The following is an 18,581-nucleotide window of genomic DNA, read 5'->3' on the forward strand; positions in this document are numbered from 1 at the left end:
ACATGTGTTTTTATTTCTCCTGGGTATTCTAGGAATGAAAAGGCTGGGTCATATACTAGCTGTATGTTAACATTTAAAAAAATTTTATGTATGTATTTATGTAAATTTCAGGTGTACAGCTTTACACTTTAACATCTGTATATAGTACAAAGTGATCACCACAAGTCTAGTTATACCATCCATCGCCCTACAATTGATCTCCTTTGTCTTTCTCCATCTGACTTATTTCACTTAGTATAATACAACAGAATGGAGGAAAGAGAAAAAAACCAAAACGGGATTTCTGCACTGTCTAAGTAACTGAAACCAGAACTAGAGATACTTTCTCAGTGTGCACCACAGTACTTATGCTTAGTTTCTGGCTGCATTCATTTAGGCCATGATGTACCAGAGGAAAAGAATGGTAAACTCACAACCATCTTGGTGTTACTTTGAATTCTGGTATTCTTCCCCAATCTGCTTTCTGCTGTTTTCTTTTCAGAGACCTCAAATAGTTTCATGCAGTTGGTGCAGGTTTCATAGTTACATTAAGTGGGAGGGGAAGGGTGGCATGTACTTATCCATCTTATCCAGAGCTAAACTCAATTTATTTTGATGTTCACCTTTTCCCAGATTTTGCCATTAGGAGCCCCTATAAATTGACTTCCCTAATTGATTGCCATCACCTGTGAGTACTTCTTTCCTTTCTGTCCCTGTACAACGTTCCAGGCTCAGCCCATACTCTTCACTTAAGCCATGGAATCAGCTATTTCTCTCAGTTGCTTTGGTTCCTTTTGATGGAAAATGTTACTTAGAAGCCAAGATCTGGGCAGTAGGTGTGCTTATTGCTTTTGGGGTGTCACTGCTCTCAGACCCTCTCAGTGAACAGAATGTGTGTGTGTTTATTTATTCACACATTTGTTTATGTATAGATACGTATATATTTATATACAAGATATATATATATGTTACATATATGTACACACTTACACATTTCTATCCACCTTTATCTGTAGCATCTCAATATAGCTGTTTGTCTATTTAATGTACTGAAAGCCATGAGACATTCAACTTCAATCTAATGCCAAAGTGTTCATCTTAATGTTCTCCCTTTCAATATTTCTAATTTTCTTCTCCAGTAATGAGAAACCTAGCTTCTAGTATCCTTAATGTATTTGCTTGTTTAATTAGTATCCCCTATATGTAACCAATTTTCCATCTCCTCTGCCACTCTCTCCACTGTGCGGATGCCCTCCTCTACCTCCTCATGCTCTAGCTCTTTATTCTGGGCCTCCATGCATGGATGCACACTCCCCTTAACCTGCCTCAACACCCTATGCCTGGCCATTACTCCATGTAGATGCTTTCTTACCCTGCTTAGGTTCTGAGTCTCCGTACTTGTCCCATGGGTGGATAAACAATACATTCTTATACTAGCTGATTGCATGGAATCTTATCAAGGAAGCCACTCAGTCCCAGAGTCTTTCTCCCTTCAGAAAATTATAGAACTATAAAAATAAATTCCTAAAATCCTGTAATTTGAGTGGCTATTGTTACAGAGAAGAGAACACACACGAAAACTGGGTACCAGGAATAGCTGACTTGACATCGGGATGTCTCTAGCCCTTGGAAGAGGATTTTATGAAGCTCTAAAAAAAAAAAAAACCAAAAAAACCTACTCTGAAGAAAGTTAAACTTAATTAGCTTCTATTTTAAAGTAAATGTATGCCACACAACAGTTCCAGGAGCTTGATGGAGGTGTTGTGAAATCAAGTAAAGAAATGGTTGGAAATAGCAGGTGTAGTCTCTAGTTTTTTTATAGGTACATAGTGAAAAATCAATTAATGGGAATAATTGGGACATAGTGGTATTTTGTTTAACTGAACTTTATTTAGTGAGAGTTAGAAAATTCTTCCAATTTGAGCATTTATTTAAAAAGTTTTTTTGCATATACTTACCTACCTTGGTACATAGAACATAGAGATTCTCTTTTTGATATTTGAGACTCTTATAATTACTCAAAACAAGGCTTGTGATCTATGTGTACAGCATTGTAGAAGGGGCTACTTACTGGTGTGCCTAGTGGTGAGATATTTACTGCTCTGAAACTCAGTGTCCACAACTATAAAATGAGTATATGACAACATGGTCTCAAATGTTCCTTCAGCATAAAAATTCCTAGTGCTTGATTTAGAGAAGCCCTGGGCAATAGCCCAGAGTGTGTGTATATGTATATTTTTTATAGCAAAACTTTCTTTTAGCAGATTGCTTACTTAATTCTTTTACATATTTCTCCCCAAAGTTTGAAACTTTAATTGGATTTTTATTTACATTAGTTGATTCATGTCTTCAGCTTGATTTTATCTTTTATTTCTGTTTTTAGATTGCTCTAGAATATATTTTTAGTATAGAATTTTTACTTCATTGTGAAACTTTTCATTTACACAAGAAATTTACACATTTCATTTAAAAAATGGCCAGTTGGTCTCTAAAATCCTTTGAAGTAATTAGTTCAAGATTCAGTTAGATTTCGTTGCTGCTCTGTTAGGGGCACAAAGTTTCTAAATGAAGTGTAGGCTGCCTAGACTTTTGCCATGATTTTATTTTCTTTTGTCTATTTAAAGTGAACCATTTTGTAGCCAAATATTTGAAACATATGATTTTACATATTTAAGAATTTGTACATATCTCTCTCTAGTAAAAATCTACTCTCATGGCACACAAATGAATTATGCCTCTAGAAGTAAAATTCAGTTTTCTGCCTGTTACAGGCTAGTTAGCATGTAATTGCTTTCTCTGACCCTTTCCACCCACTGCATTTTGTATCTGGGAGAGCATAAATCACGTAAGGGTATCAACTTTCATTCCAAACTCAAAATCATTTGAGCCTTAAAAATGACTCATTGGAATCTTTGTAATGGCTTGTTCCACTAATTTTAACTGAATTATATACTTTTTAAATAAATACCTACAGCGTATGGAAAGCCCGGCTATAGTAAGGCTCTATATATATCCATTAGAAGACTAATCCTTTTAACATGCGTCAGTATTTACTTTTAGTTCCGTCTGTTATTGTTATTTTTTTTTAAGATTTATTTACTCATTTTAGAGAGAGGGAGAGAGAGTGAGAGAGCGCAGGGGAGAGGCAGAAAAGAATCTGAAGCAGATTCTGTTTAGCTCAGAGACCCGTGCATGCGGCTCGATCCCATGACCCTGAGACCACAACCAGAGCTGAAACCAAGAGTCGGATGCTCAACCGACTGCTCCACCCAGGCGCCCCAATCATGGTTATTTTTAAATGTGTATGGTTTACTTTTTATTCCAACTTTTTACATGTAATTTTTATTTTTTAGCACTGTATGTATGATCATGGTTTAAGGAGAAAAATAGTTCTGCAGTTCTCGTTATAAAATCATCAGTTCCCCCCCCCCAAATAAAATCATCAGTCCCTCCCACCCCATTTTTTAATCTTGCAGAACTGCTACTTTCAGATATTTTAGTTGGTTCTTTTAGCAGATTTTACCTTCCTATCTCTGAGTAGTGTTCTTGGACTACTACTACTTCTTGATTTTTTTTTTTTTTTACTACTTCTTGGTTTTTTCAGATTCAGGTATCATCTATTGACTTGCCACTTTAGAACATGAATTTAAATCTTTTTCAGCCTCCCCTTCCTCCACCACTTATATGCCTACTTCCACTTCACTCCATCATCTCTATATAGTTATACCATAATTTTGATTATATTAATATTCAGTGTTTACACTGCTATGTTCATGTAAATGCTATTTGTAGTTGAACCGTATAGGGTACTATGATTACTTTTTCTTTCCTGCACAACATTTTGTTTTCCCTGGAGTTAATAATTTGTATTGGTTTTCCTGATGAATTAGTATTATGTATACCTAATATTATCTCTTTCCTAATATTGTTTCCCCCCTAATTGTGTAAACTTTTCAATATGTTAAAATATTTTAGTTATTTTATCCGTTTCATTTGCTCAAGGAAATCTCTCCTGTAGTTTCTGATCTGCTCTAATCTGGACAGGTTGCTCTCCAGGCATGTTACACAGTTGTTGTTTGAGATATTCTTCCTCCATTGACTTGGGAATTGCCTTCAGCTCTCTCTTAGTTTGGATCCCTATTTCTTGATTTCTGTGTCCTTCTTTTTGTGGTTTTACGCCCTCATTTTTGTGGGGCATATCCTGCAGTATCTTCCTGAGAATAGTTGGTTGGGATATAAATTTATTTACTTAAAAATTTATTTATTTACTTATTTTAGAGAGAGAACAGGAGCATGAGTGGGAGGAGCAGAGGGAGAGGGAGAGAGAATCCCAAGGAGACTCTGTGCTGAGTGCTGAGCCTGATGTAGGGCTCAGTCTCAGGACCCTGAGATCATGACCTGAGCCAAAACCAAGAGTTGGATGCTTAACTGACTGTGCCACCCAGGAGCCCCTGGGATATAAATTTATTTAAAGACGTTGCATGTGTAAACATATTTTATTCTACCATCACACTTAATTTATAGTTTGACTAGATGTGGAATTATGGGTTAGAAATCATTTTAAAGATTCCATTACATTGTCTTCTAGTTTCTGATGTTACTATTAAGAAATATAATGGGGTTTTTTTTTTTTTTAGTTTATCTCCAATACATTTATTTTTATTAAAGTAAAATTTCTGTGGCATAAAATTAACCATTTTAAAGTTTACAATTCAGTGTCAGTATATTCACAGCGCTGTACAACTATCACCTCTGTCTAGTTCCAAAACATTTTCATCATCCTCAAAGGAAACCCCACACCATTAAGTAACTCCTTATTCCCCCTTCTTCTGAGCCCCTTGGAAACCATTAATCTGTTTTCTGTCTCAATGAAGTTACCTATTGCAGTATTCCATGGTATGTGTATACCTCATTTTGTTTAACCATTCATCTGCTGATGGACATTTGGGTTATAGCCTCAGCTATTATGAATAATGATGCTATAAATATTCATGCATGTGTGATTTTTTTAAAACTTAAAAAAAATTATTGGGTGTTATTTCTTCTTTATTTTATTTTTTAAAATTTAAATTCATTTAGTTAACATATAATATATTATTGGTTTCAGAGGTAGAGGTCAGTGATTTATCAGTCTTATATAACACCCAATGCTCATTACATCACCTGCCCTCCTTAATGCCCATCACCCAGTTACCCCATCCCCCCGTCCAGCAACCCTCAGTTTGTTTCCTATGATTAAGAGTCTTATGGTTTGTTGATTTTTAAAACTTTTTAGAAAACTTTTTTTGTTGAAGTGAAATTCACATGGTATAAAATTAACCATTTTAAAGTGACCAAGTTCATTTAGTATATTCAAAATATTATGCAACCATCATTTCTATTTAGTTCCAAAACATTTTCATCACCCCAAAGTAAAACCCTGTAACCATTAAGCAATCACTCCCTACAGCCCCCTCTCCCTGGATACTGGCAGCACCAATATACTTTTCTGTATCTATGGATTTATACTTTTGTGGCTGAATAGAATTCCACTATATTCATATACCACAGTTTATCCATTCATTGGTGGATGGACCTTTAGGGTTGTTTCCACCTTTAGACTACTGTAAATAGTGTTGTTCTAAACATTTGAGTACAAGTATTTAAGTACCTGTTTTCAATTCTATTGGATATATGTCTAGGACTAGAATTGCCGGGTCATATGGTAATTCTATGTTCAACTTTTTAAAAAAGATTTAACATTTATTTTTAGAGAGAGAGAACACACACAAGGGGAGGGGCAGAGGGAGAGGGAGAGAGAGTCTTAAGAAGACTCCATACTGAGGTGGAGCCCGATGTGAGGCTTGATCTCATGATCCTGAGGTTACGACCTGAGCTGAAACCAAGAGTCAGATGCTTAATGGACTGTGCCACCCAGGCACCCCTCTATGTTCAACTTTTTTTTAAAGATTTTATTTATTTATTTGCCAGAGAGAGAGTGAGCACAAGTAGGGGGAATGGCAGGCAGAGGGAGAAGCAGGCTTCCCACTGAGCAAGGAGCCCAATGCAGGACTTGATCCCAGGACCCTGGGATCATGACCTGAGCCAAAGGCAGACGCTTAACCAGCTGAACCACCCAGACATCCCTATGTTCAACTTTTTGATGAAGCGTTTGTTTTCCACATTGGCTGTACCATTTTATAGTCACATCAGCAATGTACAAGGGTTCCAGTTTTTTCACATCCTCACTAATGCTTGATAATTTCCAATTTTTTAAAAGTTTTAAAAAAGTTTTTATTTAAATTCTAGTTGGTTAACATATAGTGTAATATTGGTTTCAGGAGTAGAACTTAGTGGTTCATCATGTACATGTAACACCCAGTGCTCAGGGATGCCTGGGTGGCTCAGTAGGTTACCCATCTGCCTTCAGCTCAGGTCATGATCCCAGGGTCCTTGGATCGAGTCTGGCATCAGGCTCCCAGCAGGGAGCCTGCCACTTCCCCTGCTTGTGCTCACTCTCTCTCTCTGACAAATAAGTAAATAAAATCTTTAAAAAAATAACACCCAGTGCTCATCATAACAAGTGCCCTCCTTAGTGCCCATCACCCGTTTAGCTCCTCACCCGCCCACTAGCATCCCTGTTTCTTCTCTGTAGTTAAGAGTCTCTTATGGTTTGGCTCCCTCTCTTTTTTTCCCCTTCCCCTTATGTTCATCTGTTTTGTTTCTTTTTTTAAAAAGATTAATTAATTACTTTTATTAATTTATTATTTCAGAGAGAGGGAGAGAGAGAGTGCAGTGGGGAGGCACAGAGGGAGAGGAAGAAAGTGAATATCAAGCACACTCCCCATTGAGCACAGAGCCCACATGGGGCTCGATCCCAGGACCCTGAGATCATGACCTAAGCTGAAATAAAGGGTTGGACACCTAACCGACTATACCACCCAGGCACCCCGAGTTGATAAGTTCTTTATAGATTTTGGATACTAATCCTTTTTTTTTTAAGATTTTATTTATTTATTGGACAAAGAGAGACACAGTGAGAGAGGGAACACCAGCAGGGGGAGTGGGAGAGGGCGAAGCAGGCTTCCCGCTGAGCAGGGAGCCCGATGCAGGGCTCGATCCCGGGACCCTGGGATCATGACCTGAGCTGAAGGCAGATGCTTAACGACTGAGCCACTCAGGCGCCCCTGGATACTAATCCTTTATCAGATAGGTCATTTGCAAATATCTTTTCCCTTCTGTAGGTATCCTTCTAGTTTTGTTGATTGTTTCCTTTGCTGTGTAGAAGCTTTTTATCTTGATCAAGTCACAGTAGTTCATTTCGGCTTTTGTTTCTCTTGCCTCTGGAGACGTGTCTAGTAAGAAGTTGCTATGGCCAATGTCAAAGAGGTTGCTGCCTGTGTTCTCCTCTAGGATTTTGATGGTTTCCTGTCTCACGTTTAGGTCTTTCTTCCATTTTGAATTTATTTTTGTGTATGGTGTAAAAAGGTGGGCCAGTTTCATTGACATGTTGGTGTCCAGTGTTTGCAGCACCATTCATTGATGAGACTGTCTTTTTTCCATTGGATATTCTTTCCTGTTTTGTCAAAGATTAGTTGACCATATGGTTGTGGCTTCATTTCTGGGTTTTCTGTTCTGTTCCATTGATTTATGTGTCTGTTTTTGTGCCAGTACCATACTGTCTTGATGATCACAGCTTTATAATATAGCTTGATGTCTGGAATTTTGATGCCTCCAGCTTTGCTTTTCTTTTTCAGGATTGCTTTGGCTATTCAAGGATTTTTGTTGTTCCATACAAATTTGAGGATTGTTTGTTCTGTCTCTGTGAAAAATGCTGGTGGTATTTTGATAGGGATTGCATTAAATGTATAGATTACTTTAGGTAGTATAAACATTGTTAATGTTTGTTCTTCTGATTCATGAGCATGGAATTTTTTCCCATTTCTTTGTGTCCTCTTCAATTTCTGAAAGCAGGTTCTTGAACAGATAATTGCCACACCCATGTGTATTGCAGCATTATTCACAATAGCTAAGAGGTGGAACTCAAATGTCCATCAACAGATAAATGGATTTTTTAAAAGGTGGTATACATATACAATTGAATATTATTCAACCTTAAAAAGAAAACATTTTGGGGGTGCCTGGGTGGCTCAGTCAGTTAAACATCTGCCTTTGGCTCAGGTCATGATTCCGGGGTCCTGGGATCGAGCCCCGCATCTGGCTCCCTGCTCAGTGAGAGCCTGCTTCTCCCTCTCCCTCCCCACTTATGCTCTGTGTTGCTATCTCTGTCTCTCTCTCTCAAATAAACTTAAATAAATAAATAAATACAATCTTTATAAAAAAGAAAAGGAAACATTTTGTTAAATGCTGTAGCATGGATGATCCTTGAGGAGACTATGCTAAGAGAAATAAGCCAGTCAATAAGAATCCAAATACTGTATGATTCCACTTATATGAGGTATCTAAAGTAGTCAAACTTATAGAAACAGAAAGTAGCATGGTACTTGACAGAGGTTGGGGGAAGGGTTGGAAATGGGGAACTGCTTAGTGGGTATAGTTTTCAATTTTGCAAGATGAAAAATCTGTAAATCTTTTGCACAATGATATGAATATAGTTAACACTATTGTACATTTAAAATGGTTAAGATGGTAAATTTTGATATTTGCTTTTCACAGCAATTTTTTTCCCTGTCCTGTCATTTTATTGGGGTTTCAAGAGAGCAGGGTTTCATTGTGTGTACTTAATTTGATGTCTTAAATAGGATCTTGATGCTGGCTTTTTTTTTTTTTTTTTGATTTGTTTTCTATTGTTTTTTTCTGTGTTTTGCTTCTCCGTTTTTACTTTTTTTCTACCTTCCTTTGATTTAGGTGAATCCTGTGGATTTTTAGAATTACATTTTGATTTATTTATATTTTAGAGTGCTGTTCTTATAAGGCCACCAGTCCTTTTAGGGTTCACCCCAATCCAACTTTACCTTATCTTGATTACATTGCAAAGACCCTGTTTCCAAGTAAGGTAGTATTCACTGGTTCCACGTAAACATGAATTTTGGGAGGACCTTATTAAACCTAATATAGTCTTCTTTTTTAAAGATTTGTTTGTTTACTTGAGAGAGACACACAGAGAGCATGCACAAGTCGGGGGGGGGGGGGTGGTAGGGACAGAGGGAGAGAATCTCAAGCCGACTCCTCCCCACTGAGGCTGATACAGGGCTTCATCTCTTGACCCTGAGATCATGACCTGTGCTGAAACCAAGAGTCTGATGCTTGACTGACTGAGTCACCCAGGCACCCCTAGTCTGTTTTTTTTTTCCTTAGGATTTTGTTTTTAAGTAATCTCTACACCCAGTGTGGGGCTCAAACTCACAACCCCGAGATCAAGAGTCTCATGCTTCACTGGCTGAACCAGCTAGGCACCCCTAAACCTAGTATACTATAGTCTTTTTTTAAAAAAAGACTTTATGTATTTATTTGATAGTGAGAGAGGGAACATAAGGTGGGGGAGTGGGGGAGGGAGAAGTAGGCTTCCTGCTGAGCAGGGAGCCTGATGTGGGGCTCAATCCCAGGACCCTGGGATCATGACCCAAGCCGAAGCCAAAGGCAGATGCTTAATAACTGAGCCACCCAGGTGCCCCAAAACCTAGTATAGTCTTGATAGGACAGGTCCTACTTTGTTCTTCTTTATCATTGTAGCTTTTCTGGGACTTTGCCCTTCCATATTCGTTTTAGAGATAGTTTAGTGAAAAGCTATTGGGATGTTGATAGCATTTGACTTCTAAATTAATTTGGAGAGCATCATTATCTATGTAATATTGAATCTTCCTATCCATGAATGTGATAAATCCCAATTTATATAATTTTCTTTAATGTGTTTCAACATAGTTTTGTAATTTTCTGTATAAAAACGTTTCATATTCAATTGCTGTCATAAGCGATCTTAAAGATTGTATTTTTAAATTGTCACTGATGTATAAGAATGCATGGCTTTTAAATGTTTATTTAATATGCAGCATCTTCTCTGAACTCTTACTAATTTAAAATTTTTCTTTCTGTAAAGTCTCTTGGATTGTTTGGATTTTTATGTTTTTACCATTTCTTTTGGCTCTGGCTCTGTTGTTATCTGTTTCACATTGTAAAATTACTAAAAGACAGAAACCTTTCTTTAATATGCTTTGGAGAGTAAATGGACATTGAGTAGTATATTGAAATATATGAAAGGAAAATCTTAGGTGGTGTTTAGGAAAAGAAAACTTTTGGTATCTTGCACAGCGTTCGTGCTGATAAAGGGAAAAACACATGTACAGAGAATGGAAAGGGCTCAATTAGAAGATCTAGGATATGTAAAAGAAGAGTAATCATGCCTTCTTCAGGATGGGGCTGCTACTAGTAAACAACCTTGAAGTCCTGAGTTAAAAGAGTTTGTATTTTATGTGGAAGGTGGTTGATAGAGGTGTATTGTTAGGACACTCATGGTTTTTATTTTAAAGGTCAATGAAATTATTTGGTGTGTTTCTGATGGGCTTAAGGTTTAGATAGGGGACCTGAAAATCTAAGGCAGGAAATCTTATAATGAGAGGAAATGATCGAATAAAGGCTAGAGAAGAGCTAACATAATGTTATTTACTTAAAAGGAATTAATGAGTTAAATAAATGAACTCTCTTTTTTTCTGAGATATCCTTTCTATATCCCAAAACTGGATTAGGAATTATTGTAAGGTGTTAACATGAAGGCAGAAGGTAATGCCTTGTTTGTTCCGAGGCAGAGAAATAAAGTCTTTGGAAAATTGTGTTTCAGGGCTCCAAGAGAAATAACTAATGACCTGTTGATTATTATTGAGATACCCGAGAATTAAAGAAAGCTGAGTCAGGGAGGAATTGGAAGGTAAATTTCTTAAAGCCATTAAGGAAGAAAGCCAGGCAATTATCATTCAATTCTTGCTACACTGTTAAAATTGAACAAAATGTAAAAATACATGCTCTATAGATGTGTAAAAGACAACAAAAGCAAAAAGAAAAATAATTCAGAACTTGGGAGTGGAAAAATAATAGAAGGTTTGTTTTTTCTGAGTTTTAAACTCCTAATATACAAAGGCAGAGAAGATGACCTTATCTAGTTAATTAAAAAAAAAAAAAACAAGGCCTCCGATTGAACGGAGAAGTTAGTGATGAAAGTCATTTTTAGCAGCAATATCTGAGTTTTAAAACTCATCCATATAATTTCATGTTGGCATTGTAAAGTGAGTATTCAGTTGGAGCTGTCTTTCTGGGCTGGTAGATTTAGCAGTGGATGGAGGTTCTAGAGATCCCGTGGGTTCTGGAGCTTCCATAAGCCCCTTTCTGTATGACCAGTCTAACAACAGACTTACAGATCTACCTTCTTTATATTGTTTTTTGCCATTGTGTATTGCTTGCAAAATGAGAGGTTAGCATTCGATGGAATGCTGGGAAGACATTTTTATTTTTTATTTTTGTTTTTGTTAAGATTTTATTTATTTATTTGAGATCAAGAGAAAGAGAGAGAGAGAGAGAGAGAGAGAGAGGTGGAGGGAGAGGGAGAGATTGAGAGAGCCCAAGGAGGGGGGAAGGGCAGAGGGAGAGGGAGAAGCAGGCTCTCCACTGAGCAGGGAGCCCGATGCAGGGCTCAATCCCATTACAGCCCCCCCACCCCAGGGATCATGACCTGAGCTGAGGGCAGACGCTTAAATCACCTGAACCACCCAGGTGCCCTGGGAAGATATTTTTAAAGATATATTTTTATGAATCTTAGCACTTCATACCCTGTTAGAAATGTGTCATGAGGGCAAGGATTTTTCTCTGTTTTGTCACTGATTTATCTGTAATGACTGAAATAGTGCCTGGTAGGTAGGAGATGCTTAGTAAATATTTACTACTGAATGTATAAATGATTGCGTGCATGGAGAAGTATTGGTAGTTAAAAGATTTTTTTTTGTCATTACATTGAAAATATGCTGTGGGTCTCTTCGAAGATATTTTAGTATTTTATAGCTTTGCTGTTGTAAGTTTGTTATTATTTTGTATTCTTTTTTTCCCCTAGGTAGTAGCCTTTAATGTAAGTACACTTGAAGGTTTTGCGAGGGCAAGGACAAATCCTGGGGAAACTGAATAAAGACTTAATACACTTAGATGTTCGGCAAAAGTTTTATTTTCCATTTTCTTCTTGCAAGTTAGTTACAGGCCTCTCTGCAGCAAGTGGATGTGAGCTGCATTATTCCAATATAGCTGTATAATTGATGTGGCCCTGTGTGAACCTATGGGATCTGGGGCATGTAATGAGTTAAGCTTTTTCTGCTGAAATGTCAAGAATGCATTTAAATACTTCTGGATTCTTGCCAGATCCACATTACCAAGGCTATTCTTTATTTTACATTCAAATATACAGTAGGTCTGAAGTGCTCAGGCATGCATATTGAATTTCTTTCTGAATGTACTGTAATTCAAAAGGAAACTTTTTTTGAAGGAAGACAGGTCTTTACACATTACTTATGCATAACTTGCCTCAGATCTTGGATTCTTAATTGAAGATCTGCTTCTGTAGTCTTACTCAGGTAAAACTTATAAAGGACTCCATTATATGGGTATAATCAGATTCTGGATAGAGGGCGTCTGTAAATACTGAAGGGATATTTGGATAAGTTATTAGAACTTTAAAAATTTTCTCTTAAGCCATTTCCCAGTATTTTGACAGATGAAAATTATGTCAGATACGGCATTGATGCAGGGACTGAGATGCTGATAATCCATAAAAAGTATTTTCCTATGGCACCATTCACATACTTGTTCCTACTTTTATCTCAGTGGTAATTTATGTAAAGAAAATTTTTGTTGTTAAAGAGGGTTCATTAAACTATTTCTAAATAAATCCTATGACTAGACAGTGTGTTGGACACGTTTCAGAACTTGAGAAATTTTTAAAGTTGTCTTGATTTTGAAAAAAAAAATCCCCTTTTATGGTGATGTTTTTTCTTTGACTATACTCACTGATCTAACGTGCCTCTTGCTGGAACCGGCAGCCTACAAAGGAGGTTGTCCTTTTGCTGGCAATGGTTAGGTTTCCCATATCCTGTTACAAAGAACCTTTCAAATTCTAACAGTAATGTATTACTTTTCCATATATAACTGTTACCCAAAACTGAATATTTTGTAGCTCCTCTTTAGATAATTTGGGAAGTTTTAATAAGGAATAGTGGGTTATTTTGATGTACAGAATACTTTAAGTATGTCTTAAAGACTCTTGAGCTGTTACAGATTTCTTAATGTTAAAAAGATCATGAATCTGACTTTTTTTTTTTTTTTACTATTGCAGACTGGGTATCTTCACATTCTCTGTTACAACTTCGGAGTAGAAACCCACAAGCAGAATAAATATGAAGAAAGTTCTTTCTGGCTTAGGTAATAAACAAAATTAATGAATGTGAACTTAAGGATATCATCATACAGTTCAGTAAATACTTACTATGTGGTACTCTGTCAGTTTAAACATTCTCTGACTTCAAAAGCCAACATGCTAAATTTATTTATTCCTTTAACATGTGTTGTTTATTCTTACATGTTGCCAGTTGATAGGAAAATGTAGTCTATTCTTAATGTAACATAAGAGTATGTTCTTCTTTCATTCCTCCTTCATACTCCATCAAGAATATTAATTTTTCTTTTGCTTTGTTAAATATTGCTGTCTGCCAACCCCAGAGTATATGGGTGGATGGGTGAAGAGTAGGATCAGGATCAGCTAAAATTGTTATTACTAAATGAATTCCGCTATTTTAATATCAGTAAGTGTACATTTAGCACTTACTGTATGATCAGTATTATACTAATATTTGTATTGTTGTGTTGAATCTGGAAATAACAAGGGAATAATGTAAAAATGTAGCAACTATATGCAAGAACCCTGTCTTTCACTGAACACTTACGCACAGCGCAGGTTCTGACACATAGTAGATATTCAATAATTGCTAGTTAAATGAATTTATGTGAAAAATGTATTTTTTCTGGAGATGTCACATAAGGTACTTTGAACATCAGGGGATTATGGAGTAAAATATATCAAATCATTTCACTAAATGTTTCTCCATTCTGAGTATAGGGTTAGTTCTGGTTATTTGAAGATACTGTCAGGGTTAGTTTAACTATTGTGAAAATTAATTTGCCATTAATAAATAAATGCAAATATGGTCTTAGAGATTATAGCAATCACAGTTACATATATATCTCTGACAAAGTATTTATGCAAATAACTTTTTTATGTAAAAGACTTTTTAAAAAAGATTTTATTTATTTATTTGTTGGAGAGAGAGCACAAGCGTGGGGAGTGGCAGAGGGAGAAGCAGGCTCCGCACTGAACAAGGGGCCTGATGTGGGACTCAGTCCCGGGACCCTGGGATCATGACCTGAGCTGAAGGCAGACGCTTAACCGACTGAGCCATCTGGCATCCCTGTAAAAGACTTTTTAGAGCCTAAAGATTGATCAGACTCTATAGAGAACTATGCCTAGCAGAATAGGCTCATACAGTTAAGAGTTATACTTGACTCAATTTAGAATGTTCACACAAGTGGAATATACCTGAAGTTATTATAAAATTGCATTTTAATAAATTGAATTATTTCAAATATAACCAAAGGAGCTGAGTAGTTTAGCACAGGTTTTACAACAGGTTTCGTTTAAATGAACCTTTTTATAAAGTGAATGATAAGTGAGTTTTGTTACAGGATTTGACAGTATTGGGGGGGGTACAAAGTTTATGGCATCAACCTATCAAAAAACTAGTATGCCAAGAAGACAGGGATGAGAGGGACAAAAAAATTTTTTTTTAAATAGTAAAAAATACCCTCCAAAACATGCTGGTGCCATGGATGGCTTCTGGAAGCTTAAAACTGTGGAGGTGAGCTTGAAGTTTATGCCAAGAATGAGGGAGAATGTTCTCTAGGAAATGATCATAAGAATAGGCTGAGGCTTAAAGTGGCATATGTAGGCCATTTTCACATATGCCGTGGGTTGTTGACCTCTTCTCTGTCATTGTCATTTTTAGAAAACCTTACAGAAGGAAAATTTGATGGTGACAGGATGAATGACATACATATCATCAGCTAGCTGTATCAGATTTTTACTGTATATTTAGTGGCGATATTTTTAGGAATATCATTTGACCCACAGTCAGATTTTCATCAAAATCTTTATTATAAATTTATAGAGCACAATTATATTTTGAGTCTTTTGTGTTCTTGTCATTAGAATGAGATTGGGGAAACCAGGAAGAACTTAAATTCTAGCCCTAGTTATTATATATGATTTTAATCTCTGCCTGATTATATTTTCTACCTCTTTTGGGGGTATAAAAATACCTTGGTGAAGTATTTTCAAATGCCCTGAAAAATTACATTTTAGTTTGTTTTAAAAGAGGTAAAAATAATTATCAATGTTATTAACAATTGGAATTTTAGCACAATGGATAGTTTTTCTAGTATTAGATCAACTCAGTCAAAATTTGAGTCACCTATGACATCAGTGTGAAATTGGCAATATTGTGCTACCTACTTTTTAGAATTATTGTACAGCTTAAATATGTTGATGCATGTGTTGTAGACTGGTCAATAAATGGTAGCTGTTGCTGCTATCTCTAGGTGATATGTTTGCTCTTTTCTGTAAATGAACACTAATGTGGCAAGTCCACTAGTTTATTTTAAAATTTATCACAGTGAAATCAAATGTGGATTTCTTGTTGACTTCTCAGGTAACAATATTATAACGACAAACATCCACATTTTCTGTCATATAGTGCTGATCTTTGGAACAAGTTTGCTTTGTTCTGTAATTATCCATGTGTTCAGAAGACTACTGGGAGCAGTTGGTGATACAGTAGGAATAAATAGCTGCTAATTAAACACCCTTCTCTGTAAATTTTACACCAGAAGGAGGCAATGGAGAGTGAGTGTACTTTCTATAGGCTTAAATCTTTTGAAAACAGTGAATTTCTTAAGGTAGAGGTTATATACAGTTTGAAAGTACCCATTCAGTCTAAAAGTAGGAACTCCAGTTTTACACAAATGGTAACATATCAAAATTGCTATAGTATATTAGAATTTTGTTGAACTAGAAGCCTGGAACATAAAAGGGTGGTGGTGGGTATTGTTTATAAAGCTCTTTTCTGTCCCTCAGTTCTTGTTAACAGAGCTCACTCAGTACAGGAACTTTCTCAGTTTTTGTCTCCCCCTGCCTTTTCTTTTGCTAAGAAAAGTTCATGAACAGCTGCTGTTCTTGCTTTTTTCTACCATACTCTTTTGATCACGTCCCCTTATTAGAGATGCCATGGATTAAGAGAAGGCTGCTGTAATTATGAATGAAATTGGGAATCCTTTAGTTTCCTTTACTGTAGGCATCAGGGTACCTGCCTCAATGTATTCCATGACAGATTTAGTTGGGACTCTGTTAAATATAAAATTTCAGACCTTTGAAATCAGAAGGCTAGTTTTGGAAAAAAAATATGAGGTTTTTTATTTAATAAAACACATTTTGGGGGACACCGGGCTGGCTCAGTTGGAAGAGCATGTGACTCTTGATCTCAGGTCATGGGTTCAACCCCTACGTTGGGTGTACAGATTACTAAAAAAGAAATAAACTTAAAAAAAAGATCCACTTTTTTTTTTCTCTGCTGCTCCTTCCCCTTTTGTTATTCTTGCTATATTGAGCTCCTCCATCTGCTCCTAGCAGAAAACAAGCATAAGTGGATGGGAAGAGATTATTGGTATAGAACTTTCTTTCTTCCACAATGTAGGGGATTTCAGGTGGCATTTAAATTTAGTCTTTATCTTTTAAAGTCCTAATAACTTGGACATATATTATGCTGAATTTGGCTTTTTATAAAAGGTATACAGAAATTGTACTGTGACTAATTAGTATTCTAAAAGAAGCACTGTAAACCAAACAAATACAAGTTAAGTCTAACTCAAAAGGCTTTGGGGTTACATTGATTTACTGCAAAGATTTTGCAGATTTTTTTTCTCCCTGGAAAGAAAATGCCTTAATCACAAAACCTTCGTCATATCCTTAATCACGGATGATTTTTCTTTTGTTTCTAGTAGTTCTAATTCATTCAGCTGTGTTACTTGGAGCTACTGATTAGTACACACTTGGGAGGCTTACTTTTTTTCCTTTTGCTGTAAGAAGACCAATTTTGTAATTGTGGCAAATTAAATTTAGGGGAGAACAGTTCAAATTAAAGGGATATAGTAAAAACGGATACAGTAAAAATGTTTAAAATTTCTTTGCTGATAAAAGAAGTTATATGTGCTAATTGTAAAAATTTAAATGTTACAAAAATATATAATGTGGTAAGTAAAAGTCCTTTGTGGTCCCACATTCATAAATGCTCATTATTAACATTTTACATTATGTTCTTTTTAATTTTTTTCATGAACAGTTTTTAAAAGGTCTTTTAATATGTTAAATGACAAGGAAGACATGAGATTCATTGAAATGCATTTGGAGGATTTAAGGAATTGAGGAGTTTTTTCAAAATGGGCTGTAAATAAGAAAAATAAATGAAATGACACCAAGCCAAAGACTATACATAGGACAATTCCTAATTGGTGATCTCTTGTTAGAGACAGTGAGATAAATTGGGAAAACAACAGAAGACATTTGAATTGGACAGAATCATGGAGAATTGGATAAAACCCTGAAGGTGTTCTATAAAAAATAATCTAATTGATCTTAATCAATGAAATACAAACAACCCTACTTCTTTGACCTACAAGTCAGAGACTGCTTATAGATTCCTGAAGAGTCCTTTGTAGGTTAAATTGAGAATATTTTTCAACTCCTTGTGTGAGAGTTCTGTGCTGCCTTTTCCCCTTCAGAATCCAAAGAAAGCATGATTTCTTCAGCATCCTTCTGAGACCATGATTACAGTTTGTATTTTCTTTAAAAAACTTTACAACCTAAACTTAGTGTTGCTAGATTTTTTGGATGTGAGTAAATAATTGGGTAGATAGTATGTTAGAGTAGGAGTAATTTTTGAGCTCCTCTTCTAACACTACTTTTAATTTCTCTAAAGTTAATCTAAAACCTGTCTCAGTTGATAGCTAATGTGAGTTAGGAATAGTTTTTACCCTGCACATAAGTATCCTCAAGTGAAGTGTGTCTCTTTCCTGCTTCTATAAAACTTCTTGTGTCTCTCATTGAATCAAAAGAGGAGAATTCAGTAAAAATTATAGTACTGTTTTCTAAATTCATAGCACTTAGAGTTAGTGAACCAGATTATTTAATTTCCATGTTGGGTTTAAAAATAGCTATTATGTTTACAGTAGGGACAGTATTTATGAGGTATTTTTATTTATCAATGCCTAGCCTTTACTGTGGTTATATAGGAATATATATCACCAGAGGTCTTTTTTTTTTTTTTTTAGAACTTTCTACTTTTTTAAGTAATCCCCACACACAGGTGGGGCTCAAACATACAACCCTGAGATCAGGAGTTGCATACTCTACTGACTGAGCCAGCCAGGCGCCCCACCAGAGGTCTTCTAATAAGGAAGTAACAAAGGAAATATAAATGTGTTTTACGCGCAAATATTAATGATTCACTATATGAGCCCAGGGGAAGTTT

At 36.0% G+C, this 18,581-nt stretch overlaps 1 protein-coding gene across 1 annotated transcript in view; it reads left to right on the plus strand.

Moving 5' to 3' along the window:
- TEX11 (testis expressed 11) overlaps positions 1-18,581 on the plus strand; it is a 270,954-nt gene that overhangs the window by 46,286 nt on the left and 206,087 nt on the right. Inside the window, exon 8 of the mRNA XM_087859806.1 lies at positions 13,283-13,368. Within this exon, the coding sequence (XP_087715932.1) occupies positions 13,283-13,368 (86 nt within the window). The remainder of the gene's footprint in view (positions 1-13,282; positions 13,369-18,581) is intronic.

The sequence above is a fragment of the Ursus americanus genome, chromosome X (assembly GCF_024610735.1).
Source record: "Ursus americanus isolate L20-20 chromosome X, mUrsAme1.1.p, whole genome shotgun sequence".
Classification (NCBI taxonomy): domain Eukaryota; kingdom Metazoa; phylum Chordata; class Mammalia; order Carnivora; family Ursidae; genus Ursus; species Ursus americanus.